Source organism: Polyodon spathula, chromosome 11 (assembly GCF_017654505.1).
Source record: "Polyodon spathula isolate WHYD16114869_AA chromosome 11, ASM1765450v1, whole genome shotgun sequence".
Lineage (NCBI taxonomy): Eukaryota > Metazoa > Chordata > Actinopteri > Acipenseriformes > Polyodontidae > Polyodon > Polyodon spathula.
In genome coordinates, this window is record NC_054544.1 from 10,895,450 (window position 1) to 10,917,054 (window position 21,605).

Below are 21,605 nucleotides of genomic sequence, written 5' to 3' on the forward strand. Positions count from 1 at the left end.
TACATTCATATCCCTGAATTCTTCGTCAGTTTCTGATTCTCAACCGTGTTCATTGGACAGGTTTCAGTAATAACCTCTTTTTGTTCATCTAGGAATCTGAGCTCCGCTGGAGAAGAATCCCGGAAACAGATGAGAATTTGTGAGGGGCTGGTGGATTCTCTGCTCTATGTGATCCAGACCTGTGTGAACTCGTCAGACTATGACAGCAAGGTCTGCCTCCTTACAATTATTCAGTCCGCTCCTCCAATAGACATGATTTAGCTTTTGTTTATCTTTAATAGATTATTCTTTTTTTATTTATCTCAGAAACTATAGGACACAGCGTAACTGTGTCTTCTTTTTCTTAGTAACACTGTGTATTAAAACAAATATGTTTTGGCTGGGTTTGAACACTAAGAAATGAAGTGTTTTTTTATTCAATAATTGGTTTAATGTATCTGTGTTCAACTGCCTTGCTTGTCTGTTTTGTCACTCTACAGAAAGCCTCTCACAATACATTATCCAAAGTATTAAACAGTTAACACAGTATACTACTGATATCCACCAGAGTGCATAGATGATGTTGATTATGAATGAAGTGCTTCATTAATTTTTTTTATTTGATATTTTTGTAGATTGTGGAAAACTGCATTTGCACACTAAGAAACCTCTCATACCGTCTGGAGTTGGAAATCCCTCAAGCCCGTCTGCTGGGTCCCAATGAGTTGGAAGGTTTGCTGGGCAATCAGTCTCCAAGCAAAGATGTCGATTCTACTTGCTGGGGGAAGAAAAAGAAGAAAAAGAAGAAAACACCACAAGATGAACAGGTTAGCTTTCTGAAACGTAAATCTCTCTCTCTCTCTCTCTCTCTCTCTCTCTCTCTCTCTCTCTCTCTCTCTCTCTCTCTCTCTCTCATTTTTTTATATATAGTTTAGAAATTTGGTATTTTCTTAAAAAAAAAAAAAACATTTAGTTTCAATATCTTTTCTCAGTGGGATGGAGTTGGCCCAATTCCTGGATTTTCTAAACCTCCTAAAGGTGCTGAAATGTTATGGCATCCAAGCATAGTCAAACCCTATCTCATGCTCCTGGCGGAAAGTTCCAACCCAGCTACATTAGAAGGCTCAGCGGGTTCACTCCAAAACCTCTCTGCAGGCAACTGGAAGGTAAGATAAAAGAAAAGACACATTTTATAAAGTGAATTTGTCAACGCTGTGGTAGTTGGAGACACATACGTATTATTTATTTATAATTAAAGCCAGATGTGTGGAGCTGGTGAGGGATTCACAGCTGTAACAGGATCACGTTGGCCACCGAGTTTAAAGGGAGTAACACTGATTTAGACCAGCTGATTTTATAACCAGAAAGAGTACCAAAATAGTCAAATAATACCAGAGCACGGGGAATCCAGTTGCATATATCAGAAAGAAATAACAGTATGTCATCAGCATATAAGGAGATGTGGTGTTTGGAGCCCTTTGCATCAATGGGAGCAATGTTATTACTCTGCCTGGCAGCCTGTGCATGGGGTTCTAGAGAATGAGCAAAAAGTAATGAGGAGAGGTGGCACCCTTGCCTAGTACCTCTGCTAAAGTGTTTAGCTCTAAAAAAAAAAAAAGTTATGTTGTGAGATTACCCATGGTTATGAGCTTACTCCCTCCTCCCTGCTCACTGTTAAGTGCTCAATCTTATGCTTGGTCGGTAGCAAATAGTGTTTGGTGACTTCTCATATAACCCCCATCCCCCTTGTAAGACTAACCATTTTCTTACCACAAGGAACGTGTGAATCACTCATAAATACTATTACTATTATTTTGAGGTGCTGCAACTTTGCAGTCTGTTTTAATTGAACAGAACAATGACAGACAAACAAACGTGACAGACTTGAGGTTGTACCTTTTAATGCTTCTGTTTCTTGCCAGTTTGCAGCATATATCCGAGCTGCTGTTAGGAAAGAGAAGGGTCTTCCCATCCTTGTGGAGCTCTTGAGAATGGACAATGATCGGGTCGTATGTTCTGTTGCAACTGCCTTAAGAAACATGGCGCTCGATGTACGAAACAAAGAACTTATCGGTATGTATAGATTAAACTGTAAGTCATGGCTAGTGGGGATTAGTGAAATCAACAATACAACACTTTGGTATTAATAACGTTTCATTATTTTCCCACAGTAGAAATAAAAATGATTTTAGGCAATCTGCAATGAACTGTATATTACATTTTCTCTTCACTTGAAGTGTCTGCTAGTACTTACACTGTAGTCATATGCTGAGCAGTGGGGCTACAAGGTGTTAGATCCCGGTTTCGTCTCACCAGGGAAGTACGCCATGCGAGACTTGGTCAATCGTCTCCCTGGAGGCAACACAACATTGCTGTCTGATGACACGGTGTCAGCAATCTGTTGTACTCTGCATGAGGTCACCAGTAAAAACATGGAGAATGCCAAAGCGCTTGCTGATTCTGGAGGGATTGAAAAGCTGGTTAATATTACAAAGGGAAGAGGGGAGAGGTACGTCTTGGTCTCGATTTTTAAATATTTTTCCTTTTAAAAAAAGTATTCAGTCATTTTATTCACAGATACTTCATATCTACATGACTTTCAAATTATTTAAAAAATTAACCTAATTAATCTGACTTATTTTCCTTAGGTATTCAATGAAAGTTGTAAAAGCAGCAGCTCAAGTGTTAAACACACTGTGGCTATACAGAGACCTCCGCAGCATCTATAAAAAGGTACAGCAATGACTTTGCAGCCAATTCTACCTTCAGGATGTCAAGCTGTGTCTGTTATTGTGTGATGTGCTCTACTTATATGGCTTTGTCTCTCTGCTCTGCAGGATGGCTGGAACCAGAATCACTTCATCACTCCAGTATCAACATTGGAGCGCGATCGGTACAAATCTCACCCCACCTTACCAACAAACAGCCTGCAAATGCCAGCTGTGATCCAGTCAGGTCAGTGTTAAAATCCACACAGAACATTTCAAAAAGACTGTGTGGTAACGTGAGGGGTGCCAAGCTAAATAATATTATGTAACTATTAAAGGTTATCCTGGAAGTTAATCACAAACTGTAAGGTTTTATTGACAATGAATTTGTTTGAACAAGAGGCAGCACGCTCTAGTACAAAAATGCAGAACACAAAGGATGTTACTAATTAACAAATTTAAAAAAACTAAGGATTTATACAGTAAATATTTAAAATAGGATGTTAACCTAACCTCTGACAGAAGCACATTCCACTATGTGGAGCAAAAAAAAAAAAAAAAAAAAAAAAAAAAAAAAAAAAAAAAAAAACTGTTCTGTGACGGATAGCTGCAGCTGCTTACTAGCACTTATTGTATAAGATCGACTTCATCTAAAGTCATAAACCCTTACAGCTGATGCATTAAAACAAGTGTGTTGATTGGCCTTTCTTGTTCACACAGCTGGTAGTGCAACATCATCCCCAGCCTTGTTAGGAATCAAAGAGCAGCGCTCTGATTATCAGAGGACGCAACCGTCTATGCAATTTTATAACTACCAAGGGGACAACAACATACGTAAAGGTGTATATACAGGTAAAGTCACGTTGCATTAAAAATGTTATCTCTAGCTGTTTGTAGTTAAACAGTTAGTGCCATGGCAGTGTTCATTGTGTGCAGGCTCTAACCTGTAAACTCTATTATGAACACTCTAAGGGTAATGAGTCTCATAGACTTGCTGCTGCCAAAAGAACTGTTTTCAGGAAGACAAAACATTTTATTAAAATATTTCAAATATAATTGTATGTTCATACTCTTTTGGGTTGTAGTTGCTTTGCTTAATGATTTCACATGTTAAGCATTAAAAAAGACAATTAAAAAAGGCAGCACAGGGTAACATAAATACTTTTGACTATCACCGTAATCTACTTTGAGATGTATTATTATAGTTTAAATGTATGATTTAACATATGAAGAATCAAAATATCAATGTTATATTTTGTTGTGCTTTACCATGAAATAAATATTAAGTATGGGAAATATATTCTTTTTTAGGGTCTGGGAAACCGTCACCATTTTTTTTAGGTTCCTATTCTTCACCAGGAAGGGAAGAACCTAAGAGAACACAGGTGAGAAAACAATTAAAAGGAAATTGAAAAAAGAATGTGCCAAAAATTACAAGATCCTGTAAAAATGAAAAACATATGGAAGTCTTTTCTCATAGAAGTTGTTGACCTTGTAAATTTCTGTTTTAGTAAATACTGACCAATATAATACCTGGGATGCTTGTTCATGAAGGACACTATATAAATGAAACTGAGATGGGACGGTACTGTATGTATGTCATGAGTCCTGCATCAGCTAAAATCTCTAAGGCATTTTAGCTGACAAAGGACTTTTGTATTTATGTTGTACTTTCTGCATCTTTTACTTTAAAAGTTTTTGTTTGTTTATTTTATATATACAATATATGCTCTTTATGAGCATGTGGCATTAAAATATTTAAATTACTTTTTTTTTTCTGTAGCATCAGCAACTGTACTACAACCAAGACAACCCCAGCAGGAGAAACTATGACCCCTACAGAATGTACGTGCAGTCTCCACACAGCTATGAGGACCCTTACTTTGAAGACCAGGTTCATTATCCCTCTGCTTCAGATTACACGGCACAACAGCATGGACTCAAATCTACAACAAACAACTATGTGGACTTTTATTCCACTACCCGGAGGCCTTCCTATAGAGCTGAGCAGTATCCTGGATCACCCGACTCTTGGGTGTAATATTTAATAAGGCCAACTGGCTTTTTGTCCTTTTTTATTGAATTGAATTGAATTGAATGTGGATCTGTTTGTTGTTTTTGGTGGAAAGATGAGAATGTGAGCCAGCATTTTTTAAAAATGATACAGGAAAGTGTTTAACAAAGAGAGAAGGAATCCGGAATGAAGCCAATTGGAAATGGAAACTGATGCGTGAGAATTCTTGCTCTATTTAGATGTTTAGAGCTTTTTATTTGTAGTTCTTGTAGTTTGGTGAAGGTGTGGGTCATGTGATGAAAGGTTTGAGGTGGAGATGCGAATGGACTGTGGAATGGGTACATAGACCAAAATAATCATGATTTCATGTCTGTGAAGAAAAATCTGAAAATCAAATAATGTTTGTTTGTACAGAGGAATCCAACTGTATAATTTTTGTTTTATTGCTGTACTTAATATTGGGCTTGTGTATGTCATCAAGGCTTGTACATTTCCTTTGTTTTATTGTAAATATAGAAATGCCACATGATTAGGATTGTCACCACTGGGGGAAAGAGCTGGCATCATTGCACAAATATCCAAAAGCTAATACAAATTACACTGTTTTGCTTTTAAAATGAATTGTGTAATTTCAAAACATAGAAAGAGTATTATCTTTATTTTTCCATTGCCTATCTCTTTCATGCAATAGTTCACTGCCATTTTCTATGCACATGAAACAAAAATAAATGTGAACATTTCATCCATGGACAACTTGTTAACTTTTTATTAATTCTTTTCCATAGTAAAACCTAAAACCAAGGTTGTTATGGAAATAGCTCTGTTTTGTGGATTTAACCTTGCTCATTCTATCAATACACAGCAGTCCTTCAGATACTAAGCCTGTCTTCCTTTTGTCTAAATCCTAATCATGAAAGAGGGATATGCTGGAAACAATATTTTTGACCTATATTTCATATCCCAGTCTTGCTTCTTATACCTAAACACGCACGTGGGCCCCTTTACCTAAACACATTTTACACAACAGCTCAACTGCTCGATAAACTCCCTCCACAACAGAAAACCCATCCTGGTAATAAAACTTCCTTAGTTTTATTTTCTCAGTTCTTATACAGTTACATGTACAGTACAAATGAAACACCAAAGGGGTGCTAGCCTTCTCCTTGTCTAACACTATGAGGTATATTTTAATGATGTAAACTCTGGCATTTAGTTTATTCACTTTGTGCCCACTAGGGCCACCACAGGTACAGTGGCTTGCGAAAGTATTGACCCCCCCTTGGCATTTTTCCTATTTTGTTGCCTTACAACCTGGAATTAAAATTGATTTTTATTTGGATTTCATGTAATGGACATACACAAAATAGTCCAAATTGGTGAAGTGAAATGAAAAAAATAACTTGTTTAAAAAAATTCTAAAAAATAAATAACGGAAAAGTGGTGGGTGCATATGTATTCACCCCCTTTGCTATTAAGCCTGTAAATAAGATCTGGTGCAACCAATTACCTTCAGAAGTCACATAATTATTTTAATCTGTGTGCAATCTAACCTGTGTGCAATCTAAGTGTCACATGATCTCAGTATATATACACCTGTTCTGAAAGGCCCCAGAGTCTGCAACACCACTAAGCAAGGGGCACCACCAAGCAATCGGCACCATGAAGACCAAGGAGCTCTCCAAACAGGTCAGGGACAAAGTTGTGGAGAAGTACAGATCAGAGTTGGAGTATAAAAAAATATCCCAAACTTTGAACATCCCACGGAGCACCATTAAAGCCATTATTAAAAAATGGAAAGAATATGGCACCACAACAAACCTGGCAAGAGAGGGCCATCCACTAAAACTCACAGACCAGGCAAGGAGGGCATTAATCAGAGAGGCAACAAAGAGACCAAAGATAACCCTGAAGGAGCTGCAAAGCTCCACAGCGAAGATTGGAGTATCTGTCCATAGGACCACTTTAAGCCATACACTCCACAGAGCTGGGCTTTACAGAAGAGTGGCCAGAAAAAAGCCATTGCTTAAAGAAAAAAATAAGCAAACATGTTTGGTGTTCGCCAAAAGGCATGTGGGAGACTCCCCAAACATATGGAAGAAGGTATTCTGGTCAGATGAGACTAAAATTGAGCTTTTTGGCCATCAAGGAAAACGCTATGTCTGGCAGAAACCCAACACCTCTCATCACCCCGAGAACACCATCCCCACAGTGAAGCATGGTGGTGGCAGCAGCATGCTGTGGGGATGTTTTTCATCAGCAGGGACTGGGAAACTGGTCAGAATTTAAGGAATGGTGGATGGCGCTAAATACAGGGAAATTCTTGAGGGAAACCTGTTTCAGTCTTCCAGAGATTTGAGACTGGGATGGAGGTTCACCTTCCAGCAGGACAATGACCCTAAGCATACTGCTATGGCAACACTCGAGTGGTTTAAGGGGAAACATTTAAATGTCTTGGAATGGCCTAGTCAAAGCCCAGACCTCAATCCAATTGAGAATATGTGGTATGACTTAAAGATTGCTGTACACCAGTGGAACCCATCCAACTTGATGGAGCTGGAGCAGTTTTGCCTTGAAGAATGGGCAAAAATCCCAGTGGCTAGATGTGCCAAGCTTATAGATACATACCCCAAGAGACTTGCGCCTGTAATTGCTGCAAAAGATGGCTCTACAAAGTATTGACTTTGGGGGGGGGGGGGGGGGGGGGGTGAATACTTATGCACACTCAAGTTTTGATGACACTGATCAGCAGGTTTAAACCCACGGAGTGACACAATGACACAATGGAATCTTAAAAGGCATTCCAGATCCCCAAGGCTGTGCCAAAGAAAATTAACGACACAACTGAAGGTGATAAGAAAGGACTGTTTTAATTTGACAAAAGGTGCAATATATTAGCATTTCCAGTAAACGGGTACTAAATGGCAATACTTGTTTATTTAAAGATGTAATCAAGGCTTTAACAGAATGTTTTCTTCTAATTAGCAAAAACACATTTTAATAAGTCCCTTATTGTTTTGCTATTGTAACATGTTCTGTGGTGCCTTCTTGCTAGAACCATGTTGTTCATAAGAACATATCTGTTTCACTGTAATAGATAACATTAATTTGAAGTGAAATACAAATGCATTTCCTGTGCACCTGGCACGCTGTACAAGTTAATGCACTATTAAACCTTCGCACTGTGTACAAACTTGTATAATTATCTCCCGCAGGGCATGTTTAAATACAGAACCGTGTGTACAATGGTGATGAAACTCGCCAAAGACACTCTCTAGCACATGCATATTGATTGTTTAATAATCTTGATATGGGGGGGGGGGGGCTGTCTCTGTCTGTATGTGCGTCACACTTGATATTTCAAATCTTGTTTTAAATAAGAAAAATTAATTACAATATTCAATATCCCAATCAACAAAATATGGTATTCCACTGCTTGGTAGGTCTGGGTATGTTAAGTGAGGTTACTTCAGTTACTTCCTGATACTGTGTTCCACTATTTGAAAACTTACAACAGATATAAAGCCAAAGATCTTAAAGAACAAGGGTTGGTACAGGTGGACTCTGCAGAGAACATGGTGTCCATGGCGTCTAGACCCTCTAAATCCAAAAAGAACACATCTGACTGATACACACCAACAGCTGCTGTTTACTCAAGATTGTGCTTCAGAGACCATCTGCATCATGAGTAACAAGTACAGATGTCACAGCTATAGCCTGTGTTTGCTAACATCTGTCTTAAATGAAATACAAATTATGCACATACACACACACACCACATCCTGTTGAACAGCAGGAAACGGAGGGAAGTCTTTAGAACAAATGCCTTGGCATCAGCACCAAATTCCATACAAGCAATGCAATTTTGAGTGGACTCTGTACCTGTCTGAAAACACAATGCTTGAGATTCATGAATATCAAAGTGCTACAGGCCTGCTTACTGTCTAAGCATGTTCAGACCGACCAGACTTTCCCATGGTTGTTTTAAAATATTTATGCTGCTGTAGGATTATAATGTGGAAATAAATAAACAAATTTGGACAGAACTCTGGCCTGCTAATCTAAAAATGTAGACCTGGTTTTATGTTTTATCAACGCAATAGATATGCTAATAACTATACAACAGTAATAACAGTAGTTTCCATTGCATTAACATCGTCTGAAGACTGTCATCCCTTAATGAATATTGCTTTCAATTACCGTTGGGATGAATCGCATCTCCAGATTGGACGTTTCGGATTATATGAGACAGAAGTAACCAATGCATTGTTGAATACAATACTTGCCACAACATTTGTAAACTGTTCAGCTGGGGGTGAGGGTGCGGTCATACGCAAAAAACAGTCATTATCATATAACAGACGTACCACCCCAACTCAATACCACACGACCATTAATCATCACAGTAAAAACAGACATAATGAAGCGTTCTTACCTTTGTATACGTTAGTTATCAGCAGATGTGTCAGCCACACGAAGAACACAGTGTGCACTAACTCTGCTGTGCACAATATTGTTTTTCCTATGGGTAAATATCGGGACTTTCTTCCTATGCATCGGGACGCTGGACAATTACTAGAAATCGGGACTATCGCGACATAGGGCATGTATGCGGTACATCGACAGTTCTGTATCAACTGTTGTCAGATTTTCCTTTTTTCTCATGTTGGTTGAACTGACTAGCAACAACATGTAGGCTACAGATTCCATTTGTACAAGTGAATAAGTGAGAGACCGTGCATAGCCACACAAATGTGGTACATTTGGCAAGTTTATTTTGTATTTTGTTTTTTTGATCACGAATATTTTGCATTATAAAACTTAACAGCACGCTAGTGAAGGAGACCCCTGCTGTTTATTTCGGACAGGAAAAAAAAAAAAAACAATGTCCCTTCCTACAAGAAAAGTAAATCACAGGTGTTCACTATATATGAAATTTAACTTAAAAAAAAAAAAAAAAAGAGTTTTTAATCCTTTATTCAAATTAGGACAGGGTAGAATATATATTTTTCGGGTGTTGGTTAATACACCCCAAACCCCACCCCCACATAATCCAATTTCCTGCAATAATTGAATAGTAAGTACGTCATTCGCTGTTCGGTATAAACAAGTGTAAGGGGCGTGCTAGAGCGTGAATTGCGTTTTGCATATTGTTGTTGAGCGAAGTTTTGAAGATGGTGCAATTATCGAAAGCTGGAGTCAACGAGAATCCGTCTCTGAAAGCTGGACACCCTCCTGCAGGTTTGTGTTTAAAGAGCAGTGTGAATAACATAGTAACCTGTTGTGCAGTCGTTTTAGCAACTTCGTCACCTGTAAAACATGTTAGAAATGGCATGTTATTTTACAAAATGGAGATTGCTTGAAGTGGCTTTTTTGTACAACGAAACTGTTATGGAAATGTATTATATTTAAGCTTCTGCTTTTTTTCGCATGAATTTTCCTTATATTGCTTGATTAGTTTAGACAATCTTAAAAAAAAAAAAAAAAAAAGTTTACGTAGCGAAATGTACTGCTCCTGTGACTACCGTTAGCGTTAACAAGACGTGAAGGAATACTGACAATTCCCCGTATTTAAGTAAATAACTGTTATCCTTCCATTGTGGCAACAGTAACGACACAGCGTTGTAACTGCGTACTCTATCTGCCATGCTTGAACTGTTACGCATTCAAACTCCATGTGAATTGTTTTCAAGTCATTGAGTCATGCGCAATGCAGATACACGACTGCGCAGATTCAATGTTGCGGCTCTGAAGTGTGTGTGATATAATTATTTTTTTTATTAACGCATCCGCCACACAAACTGCTGTCGACCTAATTTTAAACTGGAATGCAACTGTAAGGAGACGTGTCAAATTATTAGTTTTCATTGTGTTGTGTAAATTAGAACATGCATGCCATTTACCTGGAGTGTGACTTTACAGTTTTTAATTGGAACAGCATTTAAGTTGTGTGTTTCATTGGGAGCTGTGTGCCTTTTTTAAAGCAGTCTGTTCTGTACAGCGATTGTAGGTCTCATTTGCTACAAATTCAGCCCTTATGAAATTAGAATGTGAATTAATGTAATTATCGCAATATAACGTTATAGTAAAGGACAAAGCTGTCTGAAAGGTTTTTTCTTTGAGGACTCTTGCATAACACGAAGTAGCTCTCCTCTCTCTAGGGCTAGAAAGGAGCAATCCATCAATTTTATACTTCAATTGCAGTGTGTTATGGTGCCAACTCATAAAGGAGGGCAAACTAGGAGGATTAGAAGGAATTGATTTGCACAAGGCTGCTTTTGTATTCCTGCTTTCTATTGTCTTAAATTTATAATTGGTGGTCCAAAGTTGTTGTATAACTTAGTTATGCAATTGTTTCATTATGAATGAAGTCTGTTAAGATAATAAAATGGGTAGAGAATCTCCTGACTCCCTTTTGAAGATCCTGACCAAAGAGTTCACAATATTCCCTTGGTTAATCTAGTGATTTATTTATTTATTTATTTATTTATTTATTTTTTGGAAACTCCCTTGCTTTAACCCATTTTAAAGCTCCTACATGTGTGCCACTTTGTAATGAACATTCACCCTAATCGTTGGCATAAGAGCATGCAGTATCTTCTGTAGCTGTGTTTTTATATGAAGTGATCACCAAGTTTAAGAACACTGTAAGGGATGCCTGGAAGCGTGCAATGGCTTGTGGGTGAGGTCTGAATCCTAACCTATAGGGACAGATGCAGTTGGAATGACTGTCTGCCTCCCTACAGGCACACCCTTAATGGTGCTTAATGTGGGAGTGGAACAGGAGTAATGTAGTGGAAGGTTCAGATATAAAGCACTACTCAAAGCATGAGCAATTTTCTTCACTTCATAGTTATTAAATATTGGTTTGACCTTGGGTCTTGTCTTGGATTTGCAATGCTCAGGACACAATAATTGGTATTAAACTATGTAGTTCTACTTTTTTTTTTTTTTTTTTTTTTTTTTTTTTGCTGTTTTGACCTATTTAAACTTTGGTGGCAAATTGATTTATTTATGTAGTGTGTGTGCTAGGAATTGACTTTGGATGACTTGTAGATTTCCATCAGTACAGTGACTAGAGTAGCGGTGCTTTCTAATACAAATACTGCAGTGTTTAAACTGCCGTTTTCTAAATTCATGTACAAACTGTACTCATGTTATATAACTTAATATCTCCCTAGGAAAGGCTGTAGGAAAAAGAGCGGCTAAAAAAGGTGGTGAAGAAAATGTTCCTTCTGAAAAAGAGGCCAAGAGACCTACAGCAGAAAAGAGGTAAGATAGCAAAGTGCCTGCCTGGACTGAAAAGTGAAATCGACAGGCCTACATTGATGCCCCCTGTTTTAACAGGGTTTAAAAAACTTGCAGTCGGCCATGGAATCTGATTTCTCGGACCCCTTTCATGTTATCCCTCCTTAATATACTTGCTTGAAAGGAAGCTGAAAACCAAGACTGGATTCAGGGGTAGAGTCTCTAATTCTGGTTGCTTTTAAAATTCTGCTTCTATTTCCAGGTCCACTGCAGTGCTTTCCAGAATGCAGTCGATCAGTATTCTTCTAGCTGGTACTCTTGATAAGGTTGGTATGTCCATCAATGGTCCTCTTCTTTCCAGGACAGTTCTGTCCACCGACTTGTACAAAACCACTACTGGTAGCCTTATTGTGTTTTTATTGGTAAATTAACCCACTGTTAGCTACTACTGTACAGGCAGCTAAGAATTCAGAAGCTATGTGAAGGGACAAGTGCTTGTTTTGGAATATGCTTCATTAATAAAATCAAGTATTTTGTTTTTGGTACCCTTTTAAGGTAAATTGTTTTTTTTTTTTTATATATATATAATCTAGTACAATTGTGGTATGCTTTAATTCTGTCTTTCTTTCAATTGTAGTTAAGTTGTGAATTTCCAGCTGCAACAGCAAGTGTTGCATGTAACAAGCCCAGACCTGCAGTTGAAAAGCTGCACACACCGAAGAAACTGTACCTCATTCAACAGCCCCGCAAGTGTTGAGTGATAGGCCAGTTTGCGGGGGAGGGGGGGGTGGGGGTGGTGGTACTGTATAATGGAGGGATGGCTTATTTCAGTAAGATAAAGCAATAGATTTAAAATAGTGCTTTTTCTGGATGCATGTTTTCTTTATGGAGTTCAGTTTGTATGTCAAAACTACTAATAAATGAAATGGATATAAATTTGGTAGTGGGCTGGTTATCTTATTTAAAAAAAGTGGTAATGACCCCAGTGCTGAAAGTGTATTGAAATATAAGCCTGTGTTGATGTAGTGTACACAGTAGCAGGTTTGTGGTGTCTGTCAGCAAGGCAGTGGCAGGTGACTTCCTTGCTTTTACAGAAAGTCGGTTAAATCTTTAGGTCTTGGCAAGCAGCCAGTGCCTGACTAGACCGCAGGTAGTATTTTGACCCGTTTATTGTGTGAAGCCTCACTATGAAACTTGCAAAGAACAATTTACTATAATATGGTGTCTGTAAAAAGTGCAAGTGTGACACAGTATCTAGAGAACTGCTTCACTTGCAATTAATCATTCTTTAGCACTTCTTTTTAAAGTAGCAATTTTCCATGCACACATTGTATTTACATATCTGGACAACAGTTTATCCAGTTGCGAATCCTTTTCTAGACCCTGTCGTAGAACATATCGTGACCTGGGAGATGTGCATAGGTCACTGGTTAATTATACTAATTTTCAAATAGGCAGTTACTTAAATGCTGCTTATTTTTTTTATTGGTTTAATATTTATTATTCTCTCCACAGCTGTGCAGTCTAGGGAGTTGCTTTTTTTTATTTTATTTTTTTTTTCTCTTTAAAACCTCACATTTGGGGAGTCTAACTTATTTTGATAGCAGGAAAATGTGTCTTTTCTGAAAGCTTGCCTTGCATATTTTGAGTCAATGTTTGAAGCGTCTGTCCCTTTTTGGGGCCTAGTGTCTATCCCATTGTTATCCACCAGAGGGAGCCTGTGGACTACAGATCATGATTAACACCATTTGTTCCCAAACGTTGCAGAGGGAAATCTGATTTGGGAACACCAACAGACTAAGCCTAGACTGGAAGGTACATGTATATCTTGTATAAGGAGGTTTAATGCTGCTTTGCACATACAACCTATATTTAATTGTGTTTGTGGAGGAGCAGGGTTTTTGACTAGTGTATACCTGCAAATGAGAGGAGGGAGGAGAGAAGGTTTGTGTGTTGTGTAGGGTTTTTTTTTTTTTTTTTTTTTTTTTTTAAATTCCAGCTTTGAGGCTGTGCCCAGTGCCTCTTCAAGTTTCCTAAAGAATGGATTTATTCTTTTGATTTTAATTATGTTATTGAAGTGCTTTGGCAGACCCCTTGTAATTTTAGTGAAGTCCTGCCAACGCTGAAGCTTTCCTCTGCATTCAGTTCTCCAACTCTTTGTTTTACTCTTTTTGTAAAGTCCGTTGCATGTGTAGGCAGCTTTTAATGAAAGCCTTTCAGCCAAAAGCAGTCTTGTTCTGTGGAAATGGCTGCATGCAGGTGCAATTGTTTTGTGAGGCTCCCAAGTGTTGGTGTAAAAATGGCCTTGGTAGAGTTTTTTGTTTTTTAATGTCTACAATAACTTATTTCAAAACAATAAGTGTCAGCCAGCAAAACCAATGAACACTTCATCTAGAGAGGCAGCTGTGGCTGGTCTAACATACGATACAAGTACAGCACATAAGGCTAAATCAGTTTATTCTGTATTGCATGCCGTTATTATATTAAATATACTGCTTCATCCTTATTTATTTATTTTTTTTTAATAGAAACTTTTTTGTGATTACCATAATGGGGGAGGGGGAGCATGTATACTGTGTGCTTGGTTAATAAAAGCTACATATTTAATACTACATGAGCTGCTTCCCTGAGGCAAGGTTACTTGTAGGATAAAAATAATTGCTTCTTTACACTAGAACAACATAAATCATTTCTGAAGAAAAACACCATGTAGTTACAGCTTGTGTATAACATTACCAACTAAAATAAACACTAAATGTTAATAAGTAGGCTGGAGTAATGATGAAATAATACAAAATTATTGATAACATCTTGGTTACTGGTAATTGTTCCCAGGTTGCATTACCCAATGACGTAACATTATCTACAATCAATTTTGAACTTCCATTTGACCAGCGCTACAACTGTTACAGCCTGAAGTAAACAGTATAACTACATGATTTTGTATGTAGCTTTTCAATATGACATTGCAGTGTCATCACGTTTATTTCCTGGCTGGGACAGAGCTTGGATCCTTGTACCATGTTATGGTATGGGCCACACATTCCAGGCTAATCCACTACGGTCCTTCCTTTTGGTTTTGCATTCATGCATGTTCTGTTAACAAGAACAATACTCTGGTCGCAAGAGATAAGAATTCAAAAACAGTATGTTTTGCTTTGGTATAAAATTTCAGTAGGTAAACCTCAGCATGTGCACTGTCAGATGTGACACAGAACTGGGCTCCCAGTTGGGTTCACCAGCACACTAACTGTTCTTTGTGCAAAGTGAACAGGTGATGTTTTGTTTGACTGGCAGTGTCAAGCCAAATCTGCTATCACTGTTTTTTTTCTGAATCAGGAAGAACCTGCTTAGCAACATCAATGTCTTTCAGCAGCCAACGCGGACTCCCAGAATTGCACTTGTGGGACAAGCCTGGGAGACACTTGAGAGCGCTGCCGGCAAAGTGCAAGCCATTCCTCTTCCCCAGATACATGTCCTTTTATAACACAGCCTTCATTAGTTCTAGAGCTGTGTGTGTGTAAAATATATATATATATATATATATATATATATATATATATACACATAGTACAAACTCATGAACTCTACAGTAGCTGTCCAGCAAGTAGGCAGTTGTTAAAATGCACTTGGCAGCATTGGTAGAGGGAAAGTAAGAAAGTAACAGCAAGCAATGCAGCAATTATTTTGGGAAAAGAAGTTTTCATGGCGCAGTCCAAAGAGAAACATATCGCAATGATGCTTGAGAAATTTGTTTTTGAATGATCACTGGGACTATTTGCAGAATGTCTTTGTTGATTTGAAACCTGGAAGGTATAACTACTACCAACGAAGAAATTGTTGATTAACTTTACCCATGTAAAAGTTTCTCGTAAAAGCACAGCAAAAAGTAGTAAAGCATAGGAAAGAATTATAAATGCCAAAGAGCTATGGAAAAGCATGGTAAACTATGGTAACCTCAATCTGAATAGAAATCTAAACCAATATGGCTGCCTGGAAAAGATACCAGAGGTTGCACTAAAATGGCAGAATTAATTTCTTTCAAATTGTATTGTACAATCACGTGCGTTTGGTTTTATTTATGTAGTATTTCAGTGTGGGGAGAAAAAGAAAATGGTTACATAAGCACCCAGTCTGCTTTTAAAACCATAAACCATTATATCAAGCTGAAACAATACTTAGCATTGGATCAAAAGAATATTTATTTACATAAATTAGATAAAGCAGGCTGTCAAAAAATGCTAATTAACAAATGACGTGTCTGTGTTCTTAACAAGTCCTTACTCATCAGGGTTTAATGGAAGCCTCAAAGAACCTCTCTTGGAAACAGGCCAACTGTGTTTTGCGGCGAGTATGATAAACGGTCTATAATCGTTAGAAGACAGATGTACTGTAATAAATAATATTTAACTAAGAGCTTTGTCATGTTTTGTGGTACAACGAATGACAGTAGTGGTGGTGGCGAAGACTAATATAAGGAATCATGGATACATGCGATCCATTGACAATGCATTCGGTGGGACTGTTGACTGCACATTACAAAATGTTTTTCCATCAGGTTTTTATTTTGTTTGCGATTATGCAGCCTACAGATCATTTGTTTTCTTTATTAACGGTTACGACACCAAAGAAAGGTAAAAAGCTTTGACTGCATCATAGACAAATCCTGGAGTACTTAAACCCTTTACTATATGGTATTTTATTGTGCAAAATCTTATTCAGCTCTCAAATACTCACCTGCTTATGAATTAGAGATTTAATGCCATTCCAAAGATATATGGGTATTTACTAGCATTATTTTCAGCTCCTAAACAAGCCCCCAGTTGTCCTATTAATGTAAGCAAAATCAGTATCCTGCAAGGAGTTATTTTTGTCTGGCTCATCATATATCACCATATGCAATAGGCAAGCTTGAGAGTTCTGTATTACAAGCACTAAAACCAACCATACTTATAAAAAAATAAATGTTAATTCAAAATTTTCACCTTTTGTTGCCTTATAGCCTGGAATTAAAATGCATTAAAATTGCTTTTTTCTTCCATTTATCTACGCATCCTACCTCACAACTTCCAAGTGAAAAAAATATTCTAGAAATTTGTAGATTAAAAATAAAAACTGAAATAGCTTGGTTGAAAAAGTGTCCACCCGCCTTGTAATAACAATCCTAAATTAGCTCAGGTGTAACCAATCACCTTCAAAATCACACACCAAGATAAGTTGTCTCCACCTGTGTTAAATTGTAGTGATTCACATGATTTCAGGATAAATTCAGCAGTTCCTGTAGGTTCCCTCTGCTGGGTAGTGCAAAGACTCAACCATAAACACCAGGGTGCTTTCAAAAGAACTCTAGGACAAAGTTGTTGAAAGGCACAGATCAGGTGATGGGTATAAAAAACACATCACAGGCCCTGAATATCCCTTGGAGCATGGTCAAGATGATTATTAAGACTTGGAAGGTGTATGGCACCACCAAGACCCTGTCTAGATCAGGCCATCCCTCCAAACTGGATGACCGAGCAAGAAGGAGACTGATCAGAAAGGCTACCAGGAGGCCAATGGCAACTTTACAAGAGCTGCATGCTCTTATGGCCAAGACTGGTCAAAGTGTGCATGTGATAACAATATCCCAAGCACTCCACAAATCTGACCTGTATGGTAGGGTGGCAAGAAGGAAGCCATTACTCAAGAAAGCCCACCTTGAATCTCATTTGATGTATGCCAAAAAACACTCAGGAGATTCTGTAGCAATGTGGCAAAAAGTTTCGTGGTCTGACGAAACGAAAAATGGAAATTTTTGGCCTAAATGCAAAGCATTATGTTTGGCGAAAACCCAACACAGCGCATCACCCAAAGAACACCATCCCTACTGTGAAGCATGGTGGTCGCAGCATCATGTTATGGGAATGTTTCTCATCGGCAGGGACTGGGGCACTTGTCAGGATAGAAGGGAAAATTAATGGAGCAAAGTATAGAGATACCTTGAGGAAAACCTGCTTCCCTCTGCAAGAAAGCTGAAACTGGGACGGAAGTTCACCTTTCAGCATGACAACGACCCAAAGCACACAGCCAAAGCTACACTGGAGTGGCTAAGGAACAAAAAGGTAAATGTCCTTGAGTGGCGCAGTCAGATCCCCCACCTAAATCCAATCAAAAATTTGTGGCATGACTTGAAGATTGCTGTCCATCAACGCTCCCCAAGGAACTTGACAGAGCTTGAACAGTTTTGTAAAGAAGAATGGTCAAATATTGTCAAATCTAGGTGTGCAAAGTTGGTAGAGATCTACCCCAACAGACTCACAGCTGTAATTGCTGCCAAAGGTGCTTCCAGCAAGTATTAACTCAGGGGTGGAGACTTATCCAATTATGATCTTTCAGTTTTGTATTTTTAATATATAATTTTTTTTCTCAGTAAAAACGTTTTCCCCTTAACAGTGTGGAGTATGGTGTGTAGATAAGTGGAAAAAAATCCTCATTTAAATGCATGAAACTCTGAGGCACTGATGCAACAAAATGTGAAAAAAGTTCAAGGGGGTGTAGACTTTCTATAGGCACTGTATATATACATATAAGTATTTTGGAAAGCTTTTGCATGCCCTGGAATTCACAAAAAAAAGTTTTATTCTACAACATTTGTAAGAATAGGATATATACATAGGCCTGCACGTGAGCAATCTGTCCACGTCAGCGCTCTTCTTGTTTTGCTGGTCAATGTATGCAATGCTCTCAGTGTGTGACAGCTGTGTGTTATGGTTACTCTCTAAGATGTACACTATTAAGTTAAGTTCTAGACATGTAAACACAAAAGAATTTTAAATAAAGAACGAAGATGTTGAAATGCAACAAGCTATGAATTTCTAAATTTCATAGAAAACAAACCTAAGCAGAGGAACAGGGACACGTAGGCAGGCCACACACTATTTTCAATTGATGTCTGATCAAAACATATCACAGGCACAAAAAACAGCTAAGAAAGAATAAATTGAACAATTTTCGATTTCAGTAGACATGCAAGGTAATCACATGTTTCTACATTATCAACATTCATTATATTTGACTAGTAGTAAAAATATATTTGATTTATTTAGTCGCTATGTGTATGTTAGAAGAATTAGTTTTTTTTTTTTTATCTGTCATCTAAAAATTTGTTCATTCCTTGCTTAAAAAAAAAAAAAAAAAAAAAAAAAAAAAAAAAAAAAAACTCCCTGTATGCCATTGAGGGCAATTGAAAGCATAAGGATTTTAAGCATATTAGTTATATTAGGTAATCGGGCCAATTAATGGCAAAAATTGTTTTTACTCTATGTACATAAATTAGGTAAAGCAGACTCTTTGTAACAAACTAATCTGTCTTTATAAATGACTAAAACACTATGCCAAACTAAGGTTGTCTAGGTGATGTGCTCTATATGAATGGCTTTGCTTTCATGTACTGTGTAATACTAATCAATACCACTGCAACATTCTTCCATTAGTCAGAGACACTGAAACATTGAATTACTCTTTAATCCAAAGTACAATTTGTGTCATTTTTATTACATGTAGGCATTAACTACAGTTTGAATATAACAGGAAACGTTTTATTTCCCCCTCCTCTATGAAGAACACTCTTCTGAAATGTTCACAATCGTTTCTCACACAAGGCAGCCACAGCAGTGCACCAGCTTAAGCTAGTTGGTAAATAATAGGACAACATCAGCTAGAAACATTAGAAACCCATTTGGGTAAATGCCCAGTACGTTTTTGTCTCAGTTGCTGTTTACACTGATATAGAATGTTACCAGTACAACTAGTTAATTACTTTCTGAGAGCAGAAAGCAGAGCTAAATCACAGTGAGTCCGGGTAACTGTTGTCTTAATCATCCGGACATAGGCAGGAAGTGTTTGTGCAACCTGTGCTTGTCTGTTTTCTGCCACATAAATGCTGTCTGTTGGGGGGAGCGTTCCACTTTCTTTTTTGTTTTTGCCTTCATGCAGCCACTCTTGCCCTTCCAAAGTAATTTGGACAATCGGTGGGGCTGGAGGCTCCTGTTGGCTGTTATTAATCTGTCTGGCAACTGAGGAGACAAAGGGCTCTGGAGAAAATACATGGAAATGGGAAAGGAAGTGAGACAAACTGTTTCCATAGAACAATTACTAGGGTTATTAAAATAGGATGGTCTGCCTCTAGATGTCACCGTAGAGGTAACTGCATCCAAAGCCCAGACCAACTACTGCATCTCAGGCAACTAGCAGTTGTGAAGGTGGCTTTAAAACACATGTTTACATGAGATACAAATATACAGTACAGGAAAAACAGTATGAAGTTACCCTGTGGAATTCTTACTTTTTGTCATTTGCCTCTGTCTGCAGGAATCAGCTTAGCTTATATTACTACTTTTGTTTAAAAAGCTGAACTACGGGTTATCACCCTGCTTTGGTTACATATACAGTATGATAAGCTATCCCCAGTGCTGTACATTTAGTTCTGTAATTGATTTACCAAGCCACTGCTCATTTGCTCTCTCGTGTCTACAGTAGTTCTAACACAATACAGTGATTCCATAATTATAACTGGTCTGCTCTTTCATTCCCTGTATAGCTTTCACAAGTGCAGTTTTGAAAGCAAAACATGCCTGCTATCAGTTTTCATTTGGATATGTGATTGGCCATCTATAGCAGGTTAAGGTGTCTTACTTTCAGGCACTTCACCTGGAGAGTGAAATTGTCCCCACCCCTTTAACACCATCTTTCCTCTCACAAACCAACCAGCAGTTTCCCCTACTGACTGACATGCTTTGGAGCCAGTAACATGCTTTGACCCTGAAGACATGATCTTACCTAGGAAGTGAAACAATAACAGAATATCCACTGTGTTTATAATGAAAAGACATGTATGTTTAAGATGTCCATATGGCTCCGTGTTCAGCGGGACAGTTTGGGACAATTCAGGCTTTTCAACTCACAACGCAATGCATTCTGGTAAGCATAGTCTAGCTTCTTTTAAACAAAAGGAAAGAATGGTACCTGAGACAGGTAAAATGTACCAGAATGCATTGGGTTGTGAGTTGAAAAGCCTGAAATGTCACAAACTGTCCCGTTGAACACAGAGCCATATGGTCACCTTATTTATGGTATATAATGTATTTCTTTTACAACTGCACATGTGAGACTTTTATAGCTAATTGTACACATAACAATCATGAAACAATTTAATTAAGTAAACCAGTTTAAGTAATCACTTGCTAATTTGCAGCTTTATGTGTGTTGTGCTCAAATTGAGAACTGGAGATTCTAGAATGAGCCAGCAGAACCAAATATGAATTCCTAAAATGGTTGACCATTCTACAACTGTTCAAGTCTACTGCACATGTACCTGAGCCCAGGGCCATAACCAGAGCTGCCATTCTACCGAGGTCAAACTTAGGTTTCAAGCTATAGCTGGCGGTATTTATATGACGGCTTGGTATTGACTATTCAACCTGTCTTTTGTACTTGAACAGAATTTTTACACGAAATGATGAAAAAAAAAAAAAAAAAAAAAAAAAAAAAAAACAACCAAGGACAAGACCTAGTTACGTCCATGCCTGAGCCTGGAATAAATGAAACCATTCTAGAATAAGATGGATGGAATTCAAGTGGAGAGTGGCAAAGCTAATTATATGGGAGTATATGGGGGTAGG

General features: G+C 37.9%; 3 protein-coding genes across 9 annotated transcripts in view; all 3 read left to right on the forward strand.

Annotated features, from left to right (window-relative positions):
• Positions 1–5,573, forward strand: part of LOC121323062 (plakophilin-4-like) — a 55,977-nt gene extending 50,404 nt beyond the window's left edge. For all 4 annotated transcript variants that reach the window (XM_041263787.1, XM_041263789.1, XM_041263788.1 and 1 more), the window contains 10 exons: positions 93–210; positions 615–806; positions 972–1,145; positions 1,902–2,052; positions 2,296–2,488; positions 2,628–2,712; positions 2,817–2,934; positions 3,408–3,539; positions 3,999–4,072; positions 4,471–5,573. In XM_041263787.1, coding sequence (XP_041119721.1) covers positions 93–210; positions 615–806; positions 972–1,145; positions 1,902–2,052; positions 2,296–2,488; positions 2,628–2,712; positions 2,817–2,934; positions 3,408–3,539; positions 3,999–4,072; positions 4,471–4,728 — 1,495 coding nt within the window. In that variant the 3' untranslated portion in view covers positions 4,729–5,573. The remainder of the gene's footprint in view (positions 1–92; positions 211–614; positions 807–971; positions 1,146–1,901; positions 2,053–2,295; positions 2,489–2,627; positions 2,713–2,816; positions 2,935–3,407; positions 3,540–3,998; positions 4,073–4,470) is intronic.
• Positions 5,574–9,821: 4,248 nt separating this feature from the next.
• On the forward strand, positions 9,822–12,882 carry LOC121323651 (death-associated protein-like 1). The gene is made up of 4 exons (XM_041264832.1): positions 9,822–9,939; positions 11,880–11,970; positions 12,209–12,272; positions 12,584–12,882. The coding sequence occupies exons 1-4, from the start codon at positions 9,873–9,875 to the stop codon at positions 12,701–12,703; spliced, it is 342 nt and encodes a 113-aa protein (XP_041120766.1). The 5' UTR covers positions 9,822–9,872; the 3' UTR covers positions 12,704–12,882.
• A 592-nt stretch (positions 12,883–13,474) lies between these two features.
• Positions 13,475–21,605, forward strand: part of LOC121323650 (protein TANC1-like) — a 136,896-nt gene continuing 128,765 nt past the window's right edge. For 2 of the 4 annotated variants that reach the window (XM_041264828.1, XM_041264831.1), the window contains exon 1: positions 13,475–13,761. The gene's annotated coding sequence lies outside the window, so the exon portion shown is untranslated. Of the gene's footprint in view, positions 13,762–21,470 lie in introns of those variants that run through there. The other 2 variants (XM_041264827.1, XM_041264830.1) reach the window with 1 other exon arrangement.